We start from the raw sequence: 20,512 nt of genomic DNA on the forward strand, positions 1-20,512 counted from the left end.
GTTACCAGCCATGTGAGGAATGAGCAGAAGCTTTCTAGGTGGGAGGAAGAACATGAGTAAAGGTCCTAAGATGGCAAGCACCTGTGTATTTGTGGAAATAAAAGAAGGCCTTATCGGACAGAGTTCAGACAGTGAAGAGGAGTGTGGGGAGATGAGGTGGGAACAGTGGTCAAGCGATGTTGTAAGGGAGCATTGTGTACAGTACATCAAGACATGGGCAGCTGTGCTGTGTCACCCACATTGGGGAATAAGAACACTGTAGATTTTTCTATGGCATGTTACAAGCCTGATGGCTAAGGTTGTCTCCGAGAATCTGCCCTAAAGAGCCCCCCAGTACTGACTCAATTAAGGTGGGAGAGTTGTTCTTGTAGGTTTCCAATGCTCTTTAAAACCAGGGGTATCTTGAGTTTTATGTGACTCGTATCGTTTCTCCTCTCACCTTGTGCCTCTGTTAGGACTCTGACCCCTGGCTTTCCCCTAGGAAAGTGATTACACTGGAACTTAGATACTTTCAAAATCTATCAAACAAGTACACCATGAACATGGTTTGTTAAGCCATCAAGCATGTTGAGATTAATTCATGCTTTTCAGTGAACTTCTCCCTGGGGAATGCCTTTGGATGTCATAATAGCAATTCTGGTATCAATAAATCACTTACTGTTTGGACAAGCCATAGCCACCACCTCAGTCATTAGACATATTTGTAATGGTTTATGTGAACAATAACAACAACCACCTAGCAACATACTGTTTGGTCATGTCGTTTTTATGATACCACATGTGGTTTTGCCACATGCCAAACTCTTGCTTTGTCTAAAATATATATTGCAAATTAAACAGCAGTTATTGTTGGAGGCTCACTGCGTACACTACATGAAGTCATGCTGCATGGTGTATGGCTTTACATAAGAGTGACACATTGGTGTTTTTTGCTAGTTTTTTAGTATTTTCCTGCCCCATGAGAGAAGGGACTATGTCTGTCTTGTTTACTGTTTTACTTCCAGTGTTAGGTGCCTAGTAGCTCAGTAAGTCTTTGCTGACTGACTGAATGAATAAATGAATAGTTTTTAGGCACACTTTATTTTTTTAAGTTTATTTATTTTGAGGGAGGGAGAGAGAGAGAGAGAGAGAAAGAAGAAACAAGGGAGGGAGAGAGGGAGCATGAGTTGAGTCAGGGAGGGGCAGTGAGAGGAGAGGGAGAATCCCAAGCAGGCTCTGCACTCAGCACATAGCTTGATGCAAGACTCCATCCCATGACTGCAAGATCATGCCCTGAGCCAAAATCAAGAGTCAGACACCGAACTGACTGAGCTACCCAGGCACCCCAGGCACACTTCATTCCTTGTAACAAAAAAGAAATGAGTGACCTCTGTTTAATGGATAGTTTTCCACTTGACCTTTTAAAACAATCAACAGTGTGAATTATCTGAAGTGTTAATACCTTGGAAAAGCCAAAGTTCTGTGATCCCTTTCACACATGCAGTGTATCTATATGTTATAGACATATACACAGCTTCACTTGGTCCTTGGTACAATCTTGTGAAAATACTTAAGTTTTAAAATCAAGGAAATAGACTGGAAGGACTGTCTGTATCTTCCCTAAGGCAGGTACCTAAGAAAGAGATCTGTTTTCTACCTCGGCCCAGACTGTAGTGCATCCATATTTTCCAACAAATATTTGCCTAGATTTGGAACTTGAATCATCTGTAGGATCATTTAATTCAGCTGTCATTAATTATCTTTATTTTAACTCTACCTTTCTTCTTTTCTCTCCATCCCATTTACTTCTTTGATTCTCAGTTAGCCTGCTGACACTTGACTGTTTCCATTCTCTCTGTCTCAGTCTTTAGATTAAGTGTTGAAATCCTAAATTTTATGTGACTAGGCAAATCTTCATTATTAAATTTGTTGGGGAGAGCTTGTCTTTAATTGTAAACGGATGTTGTATGATGAAATCACTTTTGCCTAGGCTGAAGACAAATAGAGTGATGGATGTGGGAGCTTAGCTGCAATTGAGCTATGAATAGAATAGGAAGAGAACATGGTCCCAGTGGAGCCTGAGAACATTCACAGTAACAGAGAATCTGGTTGTATGAATGAATCGCTCTGCTCTGCTGTAATCTATGTAAAGTGTGAAATTAGACGAGATGTAATGGAGTGTGTGCTCAGGGAAGTGCTGAGAATTGGTTTTCTTTTATGATCAGTTTGTTTTTTTGATACACACATCAGAGGATTTACAGCTTTGTTCTTATAAAAATAACTGGGGGTTTAGAGTAGGAGACTAGTCTCCTGGATAGCATGAGCTCCGTAAGAACAGGGATTTTTTTTCACAATGCCTAGAATAATGGCTGACATAGTAGATGCTCAGTAAATATTTGTTGAACTTGTTGAATGGACTTTTTAACAACAAGACTGGGTTCAGAGTGGATTGAATGATTTGCAGGTGTGTTGTAATGCTGTCTGAGCTAAGCTAATTCAGTGACAGCAAGCTCAAGCTGACTCAGAGTTGGTGTTTGAGTCTTGTCTGCCCCACTGTACCAGTGCATGCCGTTCTAGTCTCTGTTTCCAGGGGGTAGCTTCCTACCCCTCTGACTCACTAGATTTGATTTTGAAATTATAATCAGCTGTAATTTAACTCTATAAGACAGAATAGTAACTTCAGCTAATCTGTGGCTGAAAATGGGGTAAGAATGAAAAGAATTAAAATGGATTGCTTTGGATAGTCTAAAGTGACATGGATTAATATGCTATCAGTTTTCTTCCCCTGAGAAACATTTGGTCACAGGGCGATCTGGCTTTCAGAAGAAATTCAAATTTGGGTGTGTGGCTTTTGGCATAGTCTAGCATCACTGGAATGGTCTAAGTAGATTTTGTTTCTTTTTTCCCATGCCTTGCCTTAGTTGCTCAAAAAGACCCAATCCAATGTCTTGACTGTAAGCTTATCTGTCAGTCATAGGCTGAGAGTTATCTTGCCAAGTCTCATTGAAAAGCCACTTAATGGAGTGCACTTGAGCAGTATATGATACCATGTGAAGCCTCTCAGAAAACTTGAAAAGCTAATGTTATGGGGGAAAAAATGTGGACTTTCAATGGAGAACCTAAGAGAGCAAAAGATTGATTTATTGATTGATAGTTTGGTCTCCAAAGAGCAAAGGTTATATTTCATGTTTCATAGTGCTAGGAAGCTACAGACTTTTAACAGATGCATTTCAGTTGCTCCAAGAGATAGAAATGTCTTGTTTGTTAGATTGTCAGGAACTAATGGTCCAAAAGATTCTGTTTTCTTTTAGCCATGGTGCATTCATAGTGGCTGTGTGTTCTTCTTTGATAATATGACAATATGGGTAGGTATGAGGGTCTGTTGGCCAAAAAACATCTTAAAATAAGATGTTTGATTGAGAAATAACAAGAATGGTGGATACTTCAGGCTTTCTTTTCTAATTTCATTAACTGCAAAAAAAGAAAAAGAGAAAGAAACAGAAATGTCATAATCTATCTCTTTAATTTAAAAACTTATATTTTGTAGCTATTCACTGATTCCTCTTTCTTCTTAAGATTCTATAAAATATTAAACATATTTCAGGAACTTCCTCTTCACTACATAAATATGAAATGTTAACATAAGATTATGCTATAAAGGCAAATATTCTGTCATCCAAAATATTTTAAAGCAATTACAAGACAGCAATTACTGTCCTGAGAAACAAGGAAGAACATATTCTTTTATCCATCACAAATTTATCCTTAGATTCTTATTATTTGGGCTCTTTTCTCCTGTTGTCTTTTAATTCAGTCCATCTTAGAATGACATTCCTCTTAATGTAGAACTGAGTTTAGAATACATAAATTATTTAATGAGCTCCTTTTTAAACTTCAAGAAGTAAATACAAATGATAACTCTTAGTTCTAATGGTCGTTAAGAGATACCTGCACCTTGCTACCCTTAGGGCAGTTTAGATTAATTACATCTAAATGTGCCTGGGTTTAATTAAGTACGGAAGACGTATTCATTGGTTAGGAGCATTTCCTAGGACATGGAGTCTGAAAGGGCCTGATTTATAATTTAATTTTTCTTTCCCTAACAGAAAAGTGCTCTTTTCTTACATGGTTCTCTGGGTAGGACAGAAAGTGCTCTTCTTACATGGTTCTCTGGATTTCTGTGGACTGAGAGAAGACATAGAGTTGAAAAACTCTTTATCTAAATCAGAAGATTGCTGCAGTGTTCTCCTCATTATTCTTCTCATCTTGAGCTGTTCCAGACATCAACAGGTTTCAGAAAGCTAGCTCTAGGCAAGTTGAGACTTCATAGAATATAAAAAATGAAAAAACAAAAACAAAAACACCCCACAACACTGATTCCTTTCCTTTCCCGCCTTTTTGAGAGGGTGGTAGAAATACATGTTCAACTGTATGTAGTTGAAACCACAATATAAAAATAAAAAAAGAAGGGCCATTGTTTCATTTTAAATTTTCCTTTCTCCAAATTTTTAAATTCCAGTTCACTAACATACAGTATAATATTAGTTTCAGGTGTATAATTTAGTAATTCATCATATACATACAATACCCAGTGCTTATTACAACAAGTGCTCTCCATAATGCCCATCACCCATTTAGTCCGTGCCCCGACTCGCATCCCCTCCAGTAACCCTTAGTTTGTTCTCTATGGTTAAGAGTCAGTTTCTTGGTTAGCCTCTCTTTTTCCCCACCTGTGTTCAGTTTGTTTTGTTTCTTAAATTACACATATGAGTGAAATCCTGTGGTATTTGTCTTTCTCTGACTTATTTCACTTAACATAATACTTTTTAGCTCCATTCACATTGTTGCAAGTGGAAAGATTCCATTCTTTTTTATGGCCAAGTAATAGTCCATTGTGTGTGTGCATGTATGTGTGTATGTGTACACATATATATACACACCAGTTCTTTCTTATCCACTCATCAGTCAATGGACATTTGGGCTCTTCTCATAATTTGGCTGTTGTAAATAATGCTGGAATAAACATCGAGGTACATGTGTCCCTTTGAATCAGTATGTTTGTATCCTTTGGGTAAATACTTAGTAGTGCAATTACTGGATTGTAGAGTAGTTTTACATTTAACTTTTTGAGGAACCTCCATACTGTTCTCCAAAGTGGCTGCACCAGTTTGCATTCTGACCAATAGTGCAGGAGGGTTCCTCTTTCTCCGCATCCTTATATTGTTCCCTGTGTTGTTGATTTTAGCCATTTTGACAGGGGTGAGGTAATACCTCATCGTAGTTTTGATTTGTACTTCCCTGATGATGTGATGTGGAGCATCTTATCACATGCCTGTTACCATCTGTATATAAACAAGGGCCATTGTTCTTAAAACTAAGCAACAGACCTAGCAATAATCGTGTAACTTGTTTGCTTCATACATGGAATTAGCCATGCATTCAGTGAATATGGTATTTCTCAGAATTTGTTTTTGCTAGGAACTTATCTATTACAAGCAGGTAAAGAATAACTTCTCACTCTCTGCTATAATTGCTACATTCAGGCATTTATCATGACACCCAAGAAGACTTTCCAGTGCTCTGGGTGAAATCTCTGGTCCTCACATTGCATTTGGGTGGCCTGACTTCCCTTCAAGGCTGTGCTCACCACTTGGGTACATAGTCACTATAAGTGTCTACAAGCCTTAACAAGTTGGAGATTCATTTTTGAAACTGACATTTTTCACTCAAAAATAAATCACAGGATGCACTTTGAAGAGTACAGGTCTAGGAATGGAACATTAACAAAGGATACATCAAACCACAGACACTTTTAGTTGGTCCAATTCACAGTGTTTCCACACAGCCTGAAAAAATAACATTATTACCAGCAAAAGTCTTGTTTTGTCCATAATGTTTAGTCATTATTTCTGTGAACATACTTTTTGAACACGTATTTGGAGGTAGGTACCCTATGCTTCTTACCTTGGAGATTTGGATTTTCTTCCTCATTTTTCTCCTTTAACAAATGAGCTTAACATGAATTTGAACCATTTGCCAACCTTAAAAGGTTTGATTTTTTAAACTATTTTTTTCTCAAATACTTGAATCAGTAGAATCCCTCTTGATTTTCTGCTCCATCCCTGGCCAAAATATGTATTCTAATCTTGAAGTTCTTCTTGTCAACACTGTGTTCTAAAATTGTTTGTTGGTATAAAAAGCCATAATATTTTAGTAATGACTACAAAATAACAGCTTAATTTTTTTAATTGAATTGTTAAGCTGCATAAGTCAGTCTTTTGGTGCCAGATGAAGACTTCTTTTACAACAAAACATATGTCATAAATATACTAGTGTTCTTAAAAATTTTTTTAATGTTTATTTTTGAGAGAGAGACAGAGACAGAGCACGAAATGGGAGGGGCAGAGAGAGAGAGGGAGGGAGACACAGAATCTGAAGCAGGCTCCAGGCTCTGACGTGTCAGCACAGAGCCCGATGTGGGACTTGAACCCACGAACCAGGAGATCATGACCTGAGCTGGTCAGATGCCTAACCAACTGAGCCACCCAGGTGCCCCATAAATATACTAGTCTTAATGACATAGGCCATCTCAGCCCTTGTGAGAAACCCTTATGGTCATGCTGTATTAGCCAGATCACTTCCTAACTTTCACTCATTATTTCATGCATTATGGAGAGTCACCAACACACGAAATATTAAAGTAAAACTGACACTGTTGAGTAATCAAAACTGTTGACTATAGAATCTCCAGGGAAGGAGGGACAATGAGCATTCTTTGGACCACTTAATTCAAGAAAGAACAGGCTTTGTTTATTTAAGAGGCTAGTTCATCTGTTTCCTGGTTGCATTCTAATTGTGAAAATGCCAGAGTGTATTACAATGGATAAAAAGGGGGGAAAATAAAGTATAATTTAAGTGGGCCAGGAAAGAGTGGTGGTAGACGTTTGAATGTTCCCTTGGAATTAATCAGTGCTTTATAAACCTAAAATACTTAATCTCAAGAACTGAGTTTCTGACTCAAGTTACACAGGAGAAAATACTAGTTGGCTTGAGAATGGAAAAACCTTGGTTCATATAAATTTGTACACAGATTCCTTTAGCATGGGAGAATTATAATTAGGGATTCAGAATCTTGAGAACATGATTGTGACCTAGTTATTCCTGTACTGCAAGTGCTCATAGGAGGTACTGGCTAGACCTGAAAATAATGAATTAGGAGATTCCAGCTGGGATATGATGAAAGCATTTTTGGGAATCTCTGTATCTTGGCTGGACCACATGGGTTATAACTTGGAGAGACCTAAACTAGTAGTAGTATATGACAGATTTATAACCCAATTGATGTTGGGCATCAGAAAAAAAGGCTGAGGTTAAAAAAAACAACTTGAAAATTATGAGCTTTAAAAGAATTGCCATTGGAAGGGAGGCTGAAGAAGTAAAGCATGCATTCCTTATGAGAAGGAAAATAAAAATAATAAAGATTGAGGGTGAGGCATTGTACGAGAAGCTTGGTGGTATGTTTTTCATAGTGAACCCTCCTTCTACAACTTCTTAGCCACGTTTGCTTCATAGTTCTCCATGCTACCTCTTCTGCCTAACACATTATATAGCTGTTTGTGATCTAGCTTTTCCACGATGCTATTGAATTTCATGAGGGCAGGGATTACTTTCCGGCACGACTCCCCCAGCTACTTTGTTGTTTCCTCAGCTACCAAAGTGGTGTCTGACATGTAGTAGACTTCCACTAGAAATATAGTAAATGAATGAAAGAATGAATGGTAGGGGCGCCTGGGTGGCTCAGTCAGTTGAGCGTCTGACTTCAGCTCAGGTCATGATCTCATGGCTCCATGGGTTCAAGCCCCACATTGAGCTCTGTGCTGAAAGCTCAGAGCCTGGAGCCTCCTTCTGATTCTGTGTCTCCCTCTCTCTCTGCCCTTCCCCTGCTCATGCTTTGGCTCTCTCTCTCAAAAATAAATGAACATTAAAGAAATTAAAAAAAATTTTTTTTACAAGAATGAATGGTATAAGTGTAAGCCAAAAATGTACTTTAGTCTGTCTTTCCTTCATTCCTTCCTCCTTCCCTCCTTCCAGCAAATACTTGTTAGAATGTGCCAGTGGACAAAGACTGAGGAAACAAGATTTCTGCACTCCTGGAACTTACAGTCTATTGGAACAAATCCAATCATGCAAGTGAGGGTGTAAATGAGTAAACAAGGGAGTCCAGTACACGGTAATAGGGTTATGATAGACATATACACCGAGTATAACATATGTATAAGGGAAAAAAATGCCTATCAACTGAGAATCCAGGAAGATTTTGGGGAGGAGTAGAAAATTTAAGATTTAAAGACTTAGAGTGATTTGTATGAGTTGACAGGAAAAAAAAAAAAAAAAAGTCTTGGCCTAGAAGAATAAAACAGGGAAACTGAAGCTAGCTCATTGTGAATGGAGAGATGATACTAGAGCAAATGGAGTTTGGAGGTAATCAAAATGGGTAGTAATTTAAAAATTATTGTCTTTACAAGATGTTTTGGCATTTTCAGTGAGTCAAATATACTGAGGCTTCATAATACTTCAAATAGGTGAGATCATTCGGTCTGATCATCTTAACCTTTTTGGTCTCCCAGCTTCCAATTTATTCCTTCCCAACTTGCTGTCCTAGGCTAAGAATTAAGCAGAGCTCTAAAGCAGGGCCACCATTTCTCTGCCAGCACATTATTTGGAGTCTGAAGTCTTTCTCTTAGCGTAATAACTGGTTGCAAGGCTGTAAAGTCTGTGTTAGGACAATGGCCCTTTCAGGCTAATTTTGTTATCTGTGATTGTGGGCAGGGGTTATTCTGAGAGAACCCTCTTGCCTTCCATGTTATTTATACAGGCTATTTCCAATTTCTAATCTGCAAGTGTCCTCTTCTGAAACCTGTGTTTATGGTTAGCTCTAGGAATGCCTACCTATTGAGTAAAGTGGTAGTTCTGTGTTAATTGGATCTAATGTAACCTCCAAATTTTAGTAGCTTTAGTCTTAGTATCTTTACATATGATGGGTTTGTCATCCATATTTGTTCATTTGAATTGATATTTAAAATTAAATGGGGCGCCTAGTTTCAGCTGGTCCACCCGAGACCTCCTGAGCGCCAACCCTAGTCCCCCGCGCGGTCCCATTTCCGCTCCAACAAGATGAAAGAGACTATCATGAACCAGGAGAAACTCGCCAAACTGCAAGCACAAGTGCGCATTGGTGGGAAAGGAACTGCTCGCCGAAAGAAGAAGGTGGTTCATAGAACAGCTACAGCAGATGATAAAAAACTTCAGTTCTCCTTAAAGAAGTTAGGGGTAAACAATATTTCTGGTATTGAGGAAGTGAATATGTTCACAAACCAAGGAACAGTGATCCACTTTAACAACCCTAAAGTTCAGGCATCCCTGGCGGCGAACACTTTCACCATTACAGGCCATGCTGAGACAAAGCAGCTGACAGAAATGCTACCCAGTATCTTAAACCAGCTTGGTGCAGACAGTCTGACTAGTTTAAGAAGGCTGGCTGAAGCTCTGCCCAAACAATCTGTGGATGGAAAGGCACCACTTGCTACCGGAGAGGATGATGATGATGAAGTTCCAGATCTTGTGGAGAATTTTGATGAAGCTTCCAAGAATGAAGCAAACTGAATTGAGTCAGCTTCTGAAGAAGATAAAACTTGAAGAAGTTACTGGGAGCTGCTATTTTATATTATGACTGCTTTTTAAAAATTTTGTTCATGGATCTGATAAAATCTAGATCTCTAATATTTTTAAGCCCAAGCCCCTTGGACACTGCAGCTCTTTTCAGTTTTTGCTTATACACAATTCATTCTTTGCAGCTAATTAAGCTGAAGAAGCCTGGGAATAAAGTTTGAAACAAGATTAATAAAGTTCTTTGCCTAGTAAAAAAAATAAATAAATAAATAAAAATAAAATTAAATGGACAAAGCAACAGTGACTTTTATAAAATTAGATGCTATTTTGTGTCTTGAGTTTCCAAATGGGAGCCTCCTAATTGTCCCGATCTGATGTCAAGTGGAAACCATTGCTTACTCTTGACCTTTATCATGTTCTTAATCATGTAAGCATTTTTTGGAGTATTTTCTAGCTCATTACATTTATATTTGTCTTATTTTATAATGATAAGAACGGGAGATGTTTAGGCTATAGATGTATCTTTGCAGGAAGCCTGCACAAAGTAGATGCTTCATCCATATTTGTTGAGTCGGTGAATAAGAGATAATTTTGGAACACACATCTGATCATTAGCAGCTTTCACTGTCTTTAGGAAAAAGTCCAGACTCCTTTGCAAGAGGAACCAGGCCATTTATAATCAGGAACTGGTAGACCTTCTGGCTTTATCTCATGCTGTCACAACTGAAAATTCATGTTGTGCAGTTGCATTCACAGCTCTGTGTCTGGACTCATTCTGTCCTTTATCTCTGACAAATTCTTTACTGATCCACCAGATATGAAAGTTTCCCCAAGCCCTACTGCAAAAGAATGACTTCTTCAATATTTCTAAAACATCTCATATGTACTTCACTTTAGGTACTTTTCTCTCCTCTGGGTGGTACACTCAAGACAGAGTCTCTGTCTTATTTACCCTGTGTCTAAGAGTCTGATATTGTGTTTTGACCATAGCAAGGACTCCATCATTTATTTTGAATGAATAACCAGAGTGATTGTGTGAGGGCCAGAGCTTGAAGTTCACCTAGGTGTTTTAAGTTAAAAAAAATCTTTATAATATTTATTTTTGAGAGAGAGAGAGGGAGGGAGAGAGAGAGAGAGGGAGAGAGAGAGAGAGAATGAATGATGGACTGTGAACAGGGGAGGGGCAGAGAGGGAAGGAGACACAGAATCGGAAGCAGGAAGCAGGCTTTAGGCTCTGAGCTGTCAGCACAGAGCCTGATGGCAGCGCTCGAACTCATGAACTGTGAGATCATGACCTGAGCCGAAGTTGGATGCTTAATGTACTGAGCCACCCAGGCGCCCCAAAAAGTTCACTTAGTTCTGTAGCCCATGTTACACACCATGAGGTCAGGGCCCTGCAATTGAGACAAGGCAGACAGGGTTAGCAGGCTGAAGAGGCCTAACCGATTGCTGGGCCATCTGTAGAGAGGAGTGACCATTGCCAGCTTCTAGAAAGCCATAGATTCTAGCCTGCCTGCTCAGCTGGCCCTCTTCAGGGAAGAGTCCTTGAATGGTGCTGTCCTTGATGCCTTGCTGGCAAAGCCTTTCCTGGGAGATCTGGATCAGTCGGTTCACAGACTTTCTTTAGTTGTTTGCCAGGCATCTGGTTAAAGGAAGTATGCCAGACTTCAAGGGACTGATGAGAATTCGAGATCTCTTTGTTGGGCCACAAGTTGTAATTGAGAGCCATATCTTAGGAGCATAATAGAGATTATTTTCCTTAGAACTATGATTTTACATTTGCTGATGCTTGTTTCATAGTTAACTGTCCAGTCGCTTAGCCTTGTAACAGCTTTCTGTGTTATAATAATAGGTACTGTGCTTTTTATTTCTATTATATACTATGCCACAGTGTTTAATTAATAATTCATTGGATTCTGTTAGCACATGAGGAGTAATAGCGGTGTTTAGTGCAGAAATGTGATTAAGTGTCATTCACTGTGCCGTATGAGATAAATTTGCTTCCTCACACAAGCCTCAGATGTGCAGTTCCAACATATAATTTGTTTTGTGTATTCTGGGCTGTAACTCAGACTATATGGGTATAAATATAAAAGCAAAACTACTAACTTTCAAAAATAATTTGATATAATCCCAAAACATAGATCTCAGAGGAGATTCCTTTCTTAGTTGAAATGCTTTGTTAACTTCTTGTGTTCAGTCAAACTCCTTACCTTGGCACACAAGACCTCTTAGGATCTGGCCCTACCCTCCTTCCCCAGCTCTTTCCCCACTGCTTCTGCCAGCAGGTACCTTCCGTCTGTCTGAGGAACCGTGCCCACTTCCTCCCTTCGTCCTGTTGTTCACACGTACAGGGTTTTCCAAATTGGGTTTTGTCTACAAAACAGAGGGCACTACCAAAGTGCCCTTTGCCTATTGTTTATTTAAAATTTCTTGAAATGTCGAAGAGTATAGGGAATGATATAAGAGCCGTGTGTAAATGTTCCACTTGGGATTAACAAATGGTAGCATTTTATGTATTTTGCCTCTATGGGAAACAAACCATAACATTTCAGACAGGGCTGAGGTCTCCTCTTTTTTTTTTTTTTTTTTTTTTTTTTTTTTTTTTTTTTTTTTTTNTGTAAATGTTCCACTTGGGATTAACAAATGGTAGCATTTTATGTATTTTGCCTCTATGGGAAACAAACCATAACATTTCAGACAGGGCTGAGGTCTTCCTTTTTTTTTTTTTTTTTTTTTTTTTTACCCTTCCTAGTTCTTCAGCCATTCCTCTCTCCAGAGTCATCTGTCATGAATTTGTCATGTATTTTTTCATGTCTACACTTCACTATACAGAAGAGTTCATGGCCATTTGTAAATGTGTAGATTTTGCCGTACACTTTCTCTCCCAGATTTTAAGCTCCACTGGGAGCTCTTTGCTTCTGGTGGGTTGAAGATTCTTTGTTTTGTTTTCTTTTTTTTTAAATTAATTTATTTAAATTTAAGTTAGTTAACAAATGAAATTCACTTGTTGCTTATTTTTTTACAGTTTCCTGAAACTAAATTTCTGGTCTGGAGAGTTTTGTCAAAGTCTTGTAAATTTTAAATTTGATTTTTCACTTTATTGGAAGCTTGATTGACCTTTCCTCTTACAGTCTTCTTGCTCCCACACCACAAATATTAATTATATATAATACATACTTTCTTTTTATAGACATCATATTACCTTTCCATTAACTTGGTAGCTGTAGCAATGAGAATCTTTCACTTACAGTGTTCAGAATTCAAAGTAATACATGTTTATAATGGACAATGTGACAAGGATTTTTTTTAAGTCAGAAAAGTGCAAAGCTGTTAGAAAAACATACTCATAGGCCCCTGGGAATTACTGTTAGCATTTAATATGCTTATTTAAGAAAATTTGGAAAGTGAAGGGAAGTAGGGACAAAAACTACATACCATACTAATATAATGACAGTTGATATTTGCTTGATGTTATTTCCTTCTGACTTTTATTTACATAATCATTTACTTCACAATCAGGACATAAATGCAGTTCATATTATACATTAATTTACACATAAACATTTAAAAAATATATAATCCTGTGTTTCCATTTTGTTGTGCATGTAGGCTCTACCTTTAGTTTTTATTTCTTTTGTTGTATCACTGTGTGTAATATTTTGTGCATAGAGATTTTTCTGTATTTAGAATAGAGCAGAATTATTAAGTATGGCTCTGAAAATCTTAAAGTTCTTAAAACATATTGCTAGCATGGTTACATGTGCTTCTGAGTGTCTGGGTCCTGGCTTCTCATTCTTAGAACTATTTCTTTTTAAAGTAATCAAAAAAGAAACTACATTTTTGCTCATCCCTGTCAACAGCCATCAGCTTTTTATAGAATTAAATTTTTAAATCTTTATCTTATTTACTTTAAATATTTTTTGAGGGGCCCTGGGTGGCTCACTCAGTTGAGCATCCGACGTCAGCTCAGGTCATGATCTCACAGTTCATGAGTTTGAGCCCTCTATCAGGCTCCGTGCTAACAGCTCAAAGCCTGGAGCCTGCTTCAGATTCTGTATCTCCCTCTCTTTCTGCCCCTCCCCTTCTCTCACTCTTGCTCTCTCTCTCTCAAAAAGAAACATAAAAAATTAAAAATTTTTTTAGATATTTCTAGTTTTTACTAGCATACAGATATATTACATGTAGATCTTTTCCTTATGGTTTCATTTATGGCTTTTGAGGTCAAAGAGCCCCTCTACTTTAAAAGATTTGATAAATATTTTGATTTATAGTCTTTGAATGTTTTTGTGGTTTGATTTTTAAATACTTTCGATGCTTTAGTCCAGTTTGGACTTGCTGTAGGCTTAAAACAAATTATACTGAATTACCATTGTTCTGCTTTGCCTAAATTAAACCAGTGATAAATGCAGTGGTAGATAGATAAATTCCAGGATTCGTCTCACATCTTTTTGTACCCAGTCGATTCTTATTAGGTGTGTTCTTTACATCAGATTGATGGGTGTTAATAAAACGTTGGCGAACCTTGGACTTCCCCAACTCACGCTACCCCTCTGTGGCTCAGTGGGGATTTGGCAGCTGTCTGATGGATACGTTGCTCTTATTTTCTGATTGTCCTCCAGCTAGTTCACTCATGCTAGGTTTTTTTGGCCTTTCTTTTGGGCTTGTGACTCTGCGTTCAGCATTACTCAACAAACCCATTTTCCTTAGGCCCTGGGAGGTCTAAAACACAGGGTCATTCATCCGTCTGCAGGATCCTTTCCAATCACCTTTCCTCCAGGATCTGCTCGCCCATCTCCTGCAGACTGGCCAGCAGATGCAGTTCGCCTGGGCTGGCCGGCACACTCTTCCTTCTTACTAGCTGAAAGCCTTTCTTTTCTAGTTCCACGGCTTCAGAATAAACAAGTATTCTGTTTATAGCAACAACATTGTGTGTGTGTGTTTTAAAAGGAATGAGGAGTAAGTGATTCAATAACTGATCAAAAGCTGACTTTAAAATAAGCTAGACTTTGTAAGACAGCTTTTGCAACTCCCCAGGGTAAATGTGGTGAGCTCCTTATCACTCAGTGTTCAACAGAGATGGGAAAACATTTACGAAATGGTGTATAGGAGAGTCAAGCAGTTCATGAGGATAAACTCAATAACCTTATCACCCTAGAGTTCTAAAGTTACGTGAGCAGAGACACCAGGGTGGCTTAGTCCTTTGAGCGTTCGGCTTCAGCTCGGGAGCATAATCTCACAGTCTGTCAGTTCAAGCTCTGCATTGGACTCTGTGCTGACAGCTCAGAGCCTGGAGCCTACTTTGGATTCTGTGTCTCCCTCTCTCTCTGTCCCTCCCCTACTCGCGCTCTGTCTCTCGCTCTCTCAAACATAAATATTAAAAAATTTTAAAAACTTTTTAAAGTTATATGAGCATCCCATGTTCCACCTCCTTTGTTTTTCTCAGAGTTTTCCCTACATTTGTAGTTGCAAAAGCACAAAACAAAAAGCTATATTCTATGGTCAGTTTGGAAAAAATAGATTTTCAGAAATACAGGAAAAATATTTTAAAATGGGTTATCTACCCCAGGTGGTTAAAAATACAAAGTTTATTCACCTAGTAGGTGAAACAAACTGCACATACACAAAAAGAGTAGCAAGCCTGTATGGCTGAGATACAACTAGAACAATCTAACTGTAGATTTGTAAGGTTTAGTATATGGATGTATCAGTTCCTATGTGCTTCTTTTAAAACAATTGATGAACCAATTGGGTTTTTAAAACAAAAAATAAATATAAGAACTGATGGTCCAGTTGGGTTTTTAAAACAGCTTTATGGAGATATTTTAAATACCATAAAATTCACCAATTCTTTTTTTTATTACTTTAAAAAAATTTTTTTTAAATTTATTTCTGAGAGAGAGAGAGAGAGCGAAAGAGAGAGAGAGAGAGAGAGAGACAGAGAGAGACAGACAGACAGACAGCCAGACAGCCAGCATGAGCATGGGAGGGTCAGAGAGAGAAGGAGACACAGAATCTGAAACAGGCTCCAGGCTCTGAGCTAGCTGTCAGCACAGAGCCTGATGCGGGGCTCAAACCCATGAACCATGAGATCATGACCTGAGCCGAAGTTAGGCGCTTAACCAACTGAGCCACCCAGGCACCCCAAAATTCACCCATTCTTAAGTGTATGATTCAGTGCTTTGTAGTAAGTTTGGAGTTCTACAGTCATTGCCACAATTTACATTTTAGGACATTTAGAACATTTCCATCTCCCTCAATAAGATCTTTTGTGCTTATTTACAGGCAGTCCCTTTCCTCCATCCCAACCCCACCCCAGAAACCACTAATCTATTTTATCTCTCTCTAGATTTACTGTTTATGGACCTTTCATATAAATGCAATCTTATGTATATAAGACATGTATCTGGCTTTCTTTACTTTGCATAACATTATAGTACCTGTAGTATGTATTAGTTTGTTCCTTTTTATTGCTGAAAAATATTCCATTGTACAAATACACCACATTTTTGTTCACCCATTTACCAGCTAAAGGACATTTGGATTGTTTCTGGTTTGGGGCTATGATAATAACTGCTCTGAACATTCTTGTACAAGTCTGTGTGTGACTGTATGTATTCATTTCTCTTGGGTAGATACCTAGGTATGGAATTGCTGGATTGGATGCTACATTTATGTTTAACTTTTTAAGGAACTGCCAAATTGTTCTACAAGGTGGTTGTACCATTCTACACTCTCCTCAGCAATGTACCAGAGTTCCAGGTTCTCCATATCCTTACCACTACTTTTTATTGTTTGTTTTTTACATTGTAGCCATTATAGTGGGTGTGAAATGGTGCCTCATTACAGCTTTAATTTATAAGTTCCTTATGGCGAATGATGTTAAGCACCTTTTCATGTGTTTATTTATGTATCTTCTTTGGTGAATTACCTATTCAGATATTTTACCAATTTTAAAGTGGGGTTATTTTTCCTCTCATTATTGAGTTATAATATGAGTTCATTATGGTTTATGATGCCATCTCTTTATCAGATATTGCAAATATTTTCTGTCACTTGTCTTCATTTTCTTGACATTGTACCTTGAAGTATGACAGTTTTTTATTTTGTTGATGTCAATTAATCCATCTTTTTCTTTAATGAATTGTGCTTTTGCAGTTGTAACTAAAAACTCCTTGCATAAACCAAGAACTTAAAATGTTTCTTTTATATTTTCTTCTAGCAGCTGCATTGTGTTAGGTCTTATATTAAAGTTTTGGTCCATTTGAATTAATTTTTGTGAATGGTGTTAAGTAAGTCAATTTTGTGGGAAGTCATGGGGATATCCAATTTTCTTAGTACCATTTGTTGAAAAGCCATCCTTGTTGAGTTTCCTTGGCACTTTCGTTGAAAATCAATCAACCATAATTGCAAGTGTTTATTTCTGGACTTGCTTTTCTGTTCAACTTGTCTATATCTCTATCTTTAGTACCATAGTCTATTGATTACTGTAGCTTTATAGTAAGTTTTATAGTCCTCCAAGTTTATTCTTTTTCCAAATTGTTTTGTCTATTCTAAATCCCATGGGAATTTTTTTCCATTGAACCTACAGATCAATTTGTGGAGAAATGCCATTTTAATGATTATAAGTTTTCCATTCCATGAACATGGAATGTCTCCCCACTCTTCAATTTCTTTTAGAAATCTTTTGTAGTTTTCAGTGTGAAAATTTTGCACTTGTGTTGTTAAACTTATTACTATAAACTTTATTGTTTTTGATATAATTTTGAATGGAATTAAAAAAATATTTTTAGATTGTTCATTGGTAGTATATGTAAATATGATGGCTCTTTAAATGTTGATTTTGTATTCTGTGACCTTGTTGAACCTGTTTATTAGTTATAGTAATTTTTTTGTAGATTCCTTAGGATTTTCTACATACAAGATTATGTTGCTGATGAATAGAGATAATTTTACTTCTTCCTTTTCAAACTGTATGCTTTTAGTTTCTTTCTTTGCATTACTGGCTAGAACACCCAATACAGTGTTCAAGAGAAGTGACAAAAGCAGACATCCTTGCCTTGTTTCTGATCTTGGGAAGAATATGTTCATTATTTCACTGTTATTTATGATGACAGCTATAGGTTGAGGGATTTAACTCATATTGTTTATATTTATATTTTGTTAAGTGTTATCATGAATGGACATAGGACTTTGTCAATTGCTTTTCCTGCATTTGTGGAGATGATCATGGTTTTTATCCTTCACTTTATTATTATGGTATTCATATTAATTGTTTTTCAGATGTTACTTTTAATTTTTTTAATGTTTATTTTGAGAGAGAGAGCTCGCAGGGTTGAGGGCAGAGAGAAAGAGGAAGACATAGAATCTGAAGCAGGCTGTAGACTCTGAGCTGTCAGCACAGACCCAGATGCAGGGCATGAACCTACAAACTGTGAGATCATGACCAGAGCTGAAGTCAGATTCTTAATTCACTGAGCCACCCAGGCGCCCTTGATTTTCAGATGTTTTAAGTCAAACTCGCATTCCTGGGTAAATCCTACTTGGTCATAGTGGATAATCTTTTTTATATATTGTTGGAGGCAGGTTTTAGTATTGTGTTGAGGGATTTTGTGTCTCTGTTCATAAGGGATATCGGTCTGTAGTGTTCTTTCCTTGTGATGTCTTTGTTTGGCTTTGGTTATGAGGGTAATACTGGCTCATAGAATAAGATGACAAGTGAGCCAAGGGATGTTTGTTTTTTAAACTAGTTACAGTCAGGAGGAGGAAAGGATGCTGTAGCGGTGTTTCTTTATAGTGGAATTCCATTTAAATATTATTTTAAATCTGCTAGGAACAAATACTTTGATAAAATGTAATAAAACATATCACTAGAAAAATGATACAAAAATATACAAATACAAGCTTCATTTATAAAATAGATTTAGCTTATATGAAACAACTGTGTCAAATTGATACAACAGTTTCTACAGGCTTTTTACTTTTTCAGAATTGCAATATAATGGACATATCACATTATATTCGTTGCAGGTGTACAACATAATGACTTGATATTCGTGTATATTGCAAAAGTATCACCACAGAAAGGCTAGTAAATATCCTTCACCACATATAGTTACAGTGTTTTGTTCTTATGCTGAGAGTTTAAGATTTACTCTCTAAGTAACTTTCAGAGGCTTATTATTGCTCTTAATTTCTATACTTATTTCATCACAGACTGGATACAGACACTTCTCCCAAATCTGTCAGCACCTTTGAGTAGCACGTATGCAGGCTTCTGCTTCTCAAACTTTCACGTACCCAGAAATCACCTGAGGATTCCACACAAATGCAGATGCTGATTCAGTAGGTCTGGGTCAGGGCCTGAGGTTCTGCATTTCTCTGAGCTCCTAGGTAATGCTGATGATCTTGGTCCCCAGACCATGCTTTGAGTACTACAGCTATGAAGTATACTGCAGAAAGTAAGATAGATGTGATTCTTTTATAACTCTATCATAAATTGTGTTGGGACATACTTTGGTTTTTCAAACACAGTTGGATTGGCGTTCAGTGCTCATGGTACTCTAGATATCGGTTGTTTTTCTTGGCCTCTAACCCCCCAATGCTCATCTATAAATCGAGGGGGATGAACTAGAAGATCTTGGAAGTATCTTCCAGATCTCACAGTCTGTGATTTTAAGCATACATGTCAAGGGAGATTTATGGCTGCATTTGCATTTTCTTTTTGTATAAATCTAATACAATAGGAACCCCAAACCTTATGTTGTTACCACAGTTCTTAACATGATGTTAAAACTAACCATAAAGATGCTTTCCTAAATTTTGAATGATACAAAAAGATTAGTAACAACATTCAAAGATTTTTCCGTGTTGAAGCCTTCAAAAAGTGGGCGGGAGTCTTGTTTAACCGTATAGTTGGAAATCTAATTAAAAAAAATAATGGATTTGCCTAAACTGTGGAGAAACTAGTAAAATAGGTGTTTATATTATGAAATTCAAGTTGACACAAAATAGCTGAAAGGCTTCAATTTCAGCCAAGTTGAAATGATCTCATTTTCCTTTATGTTTCATTCTATTTACTGAGATACTTGAAACATTTTCCCTTGTTGCTTAAAAGTAAATGAAAAGGGTGGTAAATCAGTGGTAGAAATGTGTTGTCAAAACCTCCAGGGGCTGTATCCTCAGTCTTCAGCACATATTAGTGTGATTCTGCTATTCTTACTACAGATGATTACAGCAAACTCTGCAATGAAGGGTGGAGACACTTGGTCAGCGTCCAAAGAAAGTGACTAATAATTGACCTAATGTACAGAGCACATGAATAACATATTCTTTGGGTAAAAAAAATATGGTTTATGGGGTGTACGAGAGTTCACATCCCTCTTTCAGTTCTTCCAAAAGATTTAAGATACTAAGCTGCTTTATTACAGTTTTAATTCCTCAGTCTCAAAAGCACATTATGCATAAATGCCACTCTGCAATTCAAGAACACACTCTCGCCTCCAGATTTTCTTAAAGTAGTTATTTAGAATTCTAAAGAGAAATACTGTTAATTTTGTTACATTTAAGGTTGCAGGGGCCTCACATTGTAAAAACAATTTTATTTTAGTTTTAAATCCCGTTAAGCAATTGTTTCCCTTGGTGAGGAGATTTGAAGTCTCCAACATATATAGGCATTTTTGTTTGCTGAGGAGATGAGAGCAAAGTTAGAATTTTCCTTTTCTTTTTTCATCTAACACGTTGAACATCACTTGAAAAATACACTTACTGTATTTCTGTTATTTTTGGCTTGGCTGCAAGATATTTTATTTGGTGGATTTCCTTTTATTCATTTAGTAATAATGGGGTCAGCTCCACAGACCTT

General features: G+C 37.4%; 2 protein-coding genes across 2 annotated transcripts in view; both read left to right on the top strand.

Moving 5' to 3' along the window:
* Window positions 1-20,512, top strand: part of FBN1 (fibrillin 1) — a 240,142-nt gene that overhangs the window by 59,664 nt on the left and 159,966 nt on the right.
* On the top strand, window positions 9,076-9,885 carry LOC120220848 (transcription factor BTF3). Its single transcript, XM_039218036.1, has one exon. The coding sequence runs from the start codon at window positions 9,154-9,156 to the stop codon at window positions 9,640-9,642; it is 489 nt and encodes a 162-aa protein (XP_039073967.1). The 5' UTR covers window positions 9,076-9,153; the 3' UTR covers window positions 9,643-9,885.

This window comes from Hyaena hyaena, unplaced genomic scaffold (genome assembly GCF_003009895.1).
Source record: "Hyaena hyaena isolate Hyena2069 unplaced genomic scaffold, ASM300989v1 scaffold_730, whole genome shotgun sequence".
In the NCBI taxonomy this organism is placed as follows: domain Eukaryota; kingdom Metazoa; phylum Chordata; class Mammalia; order Carnivora; family Hyaenidae; genus Hyaena; species Hyaena hyaena.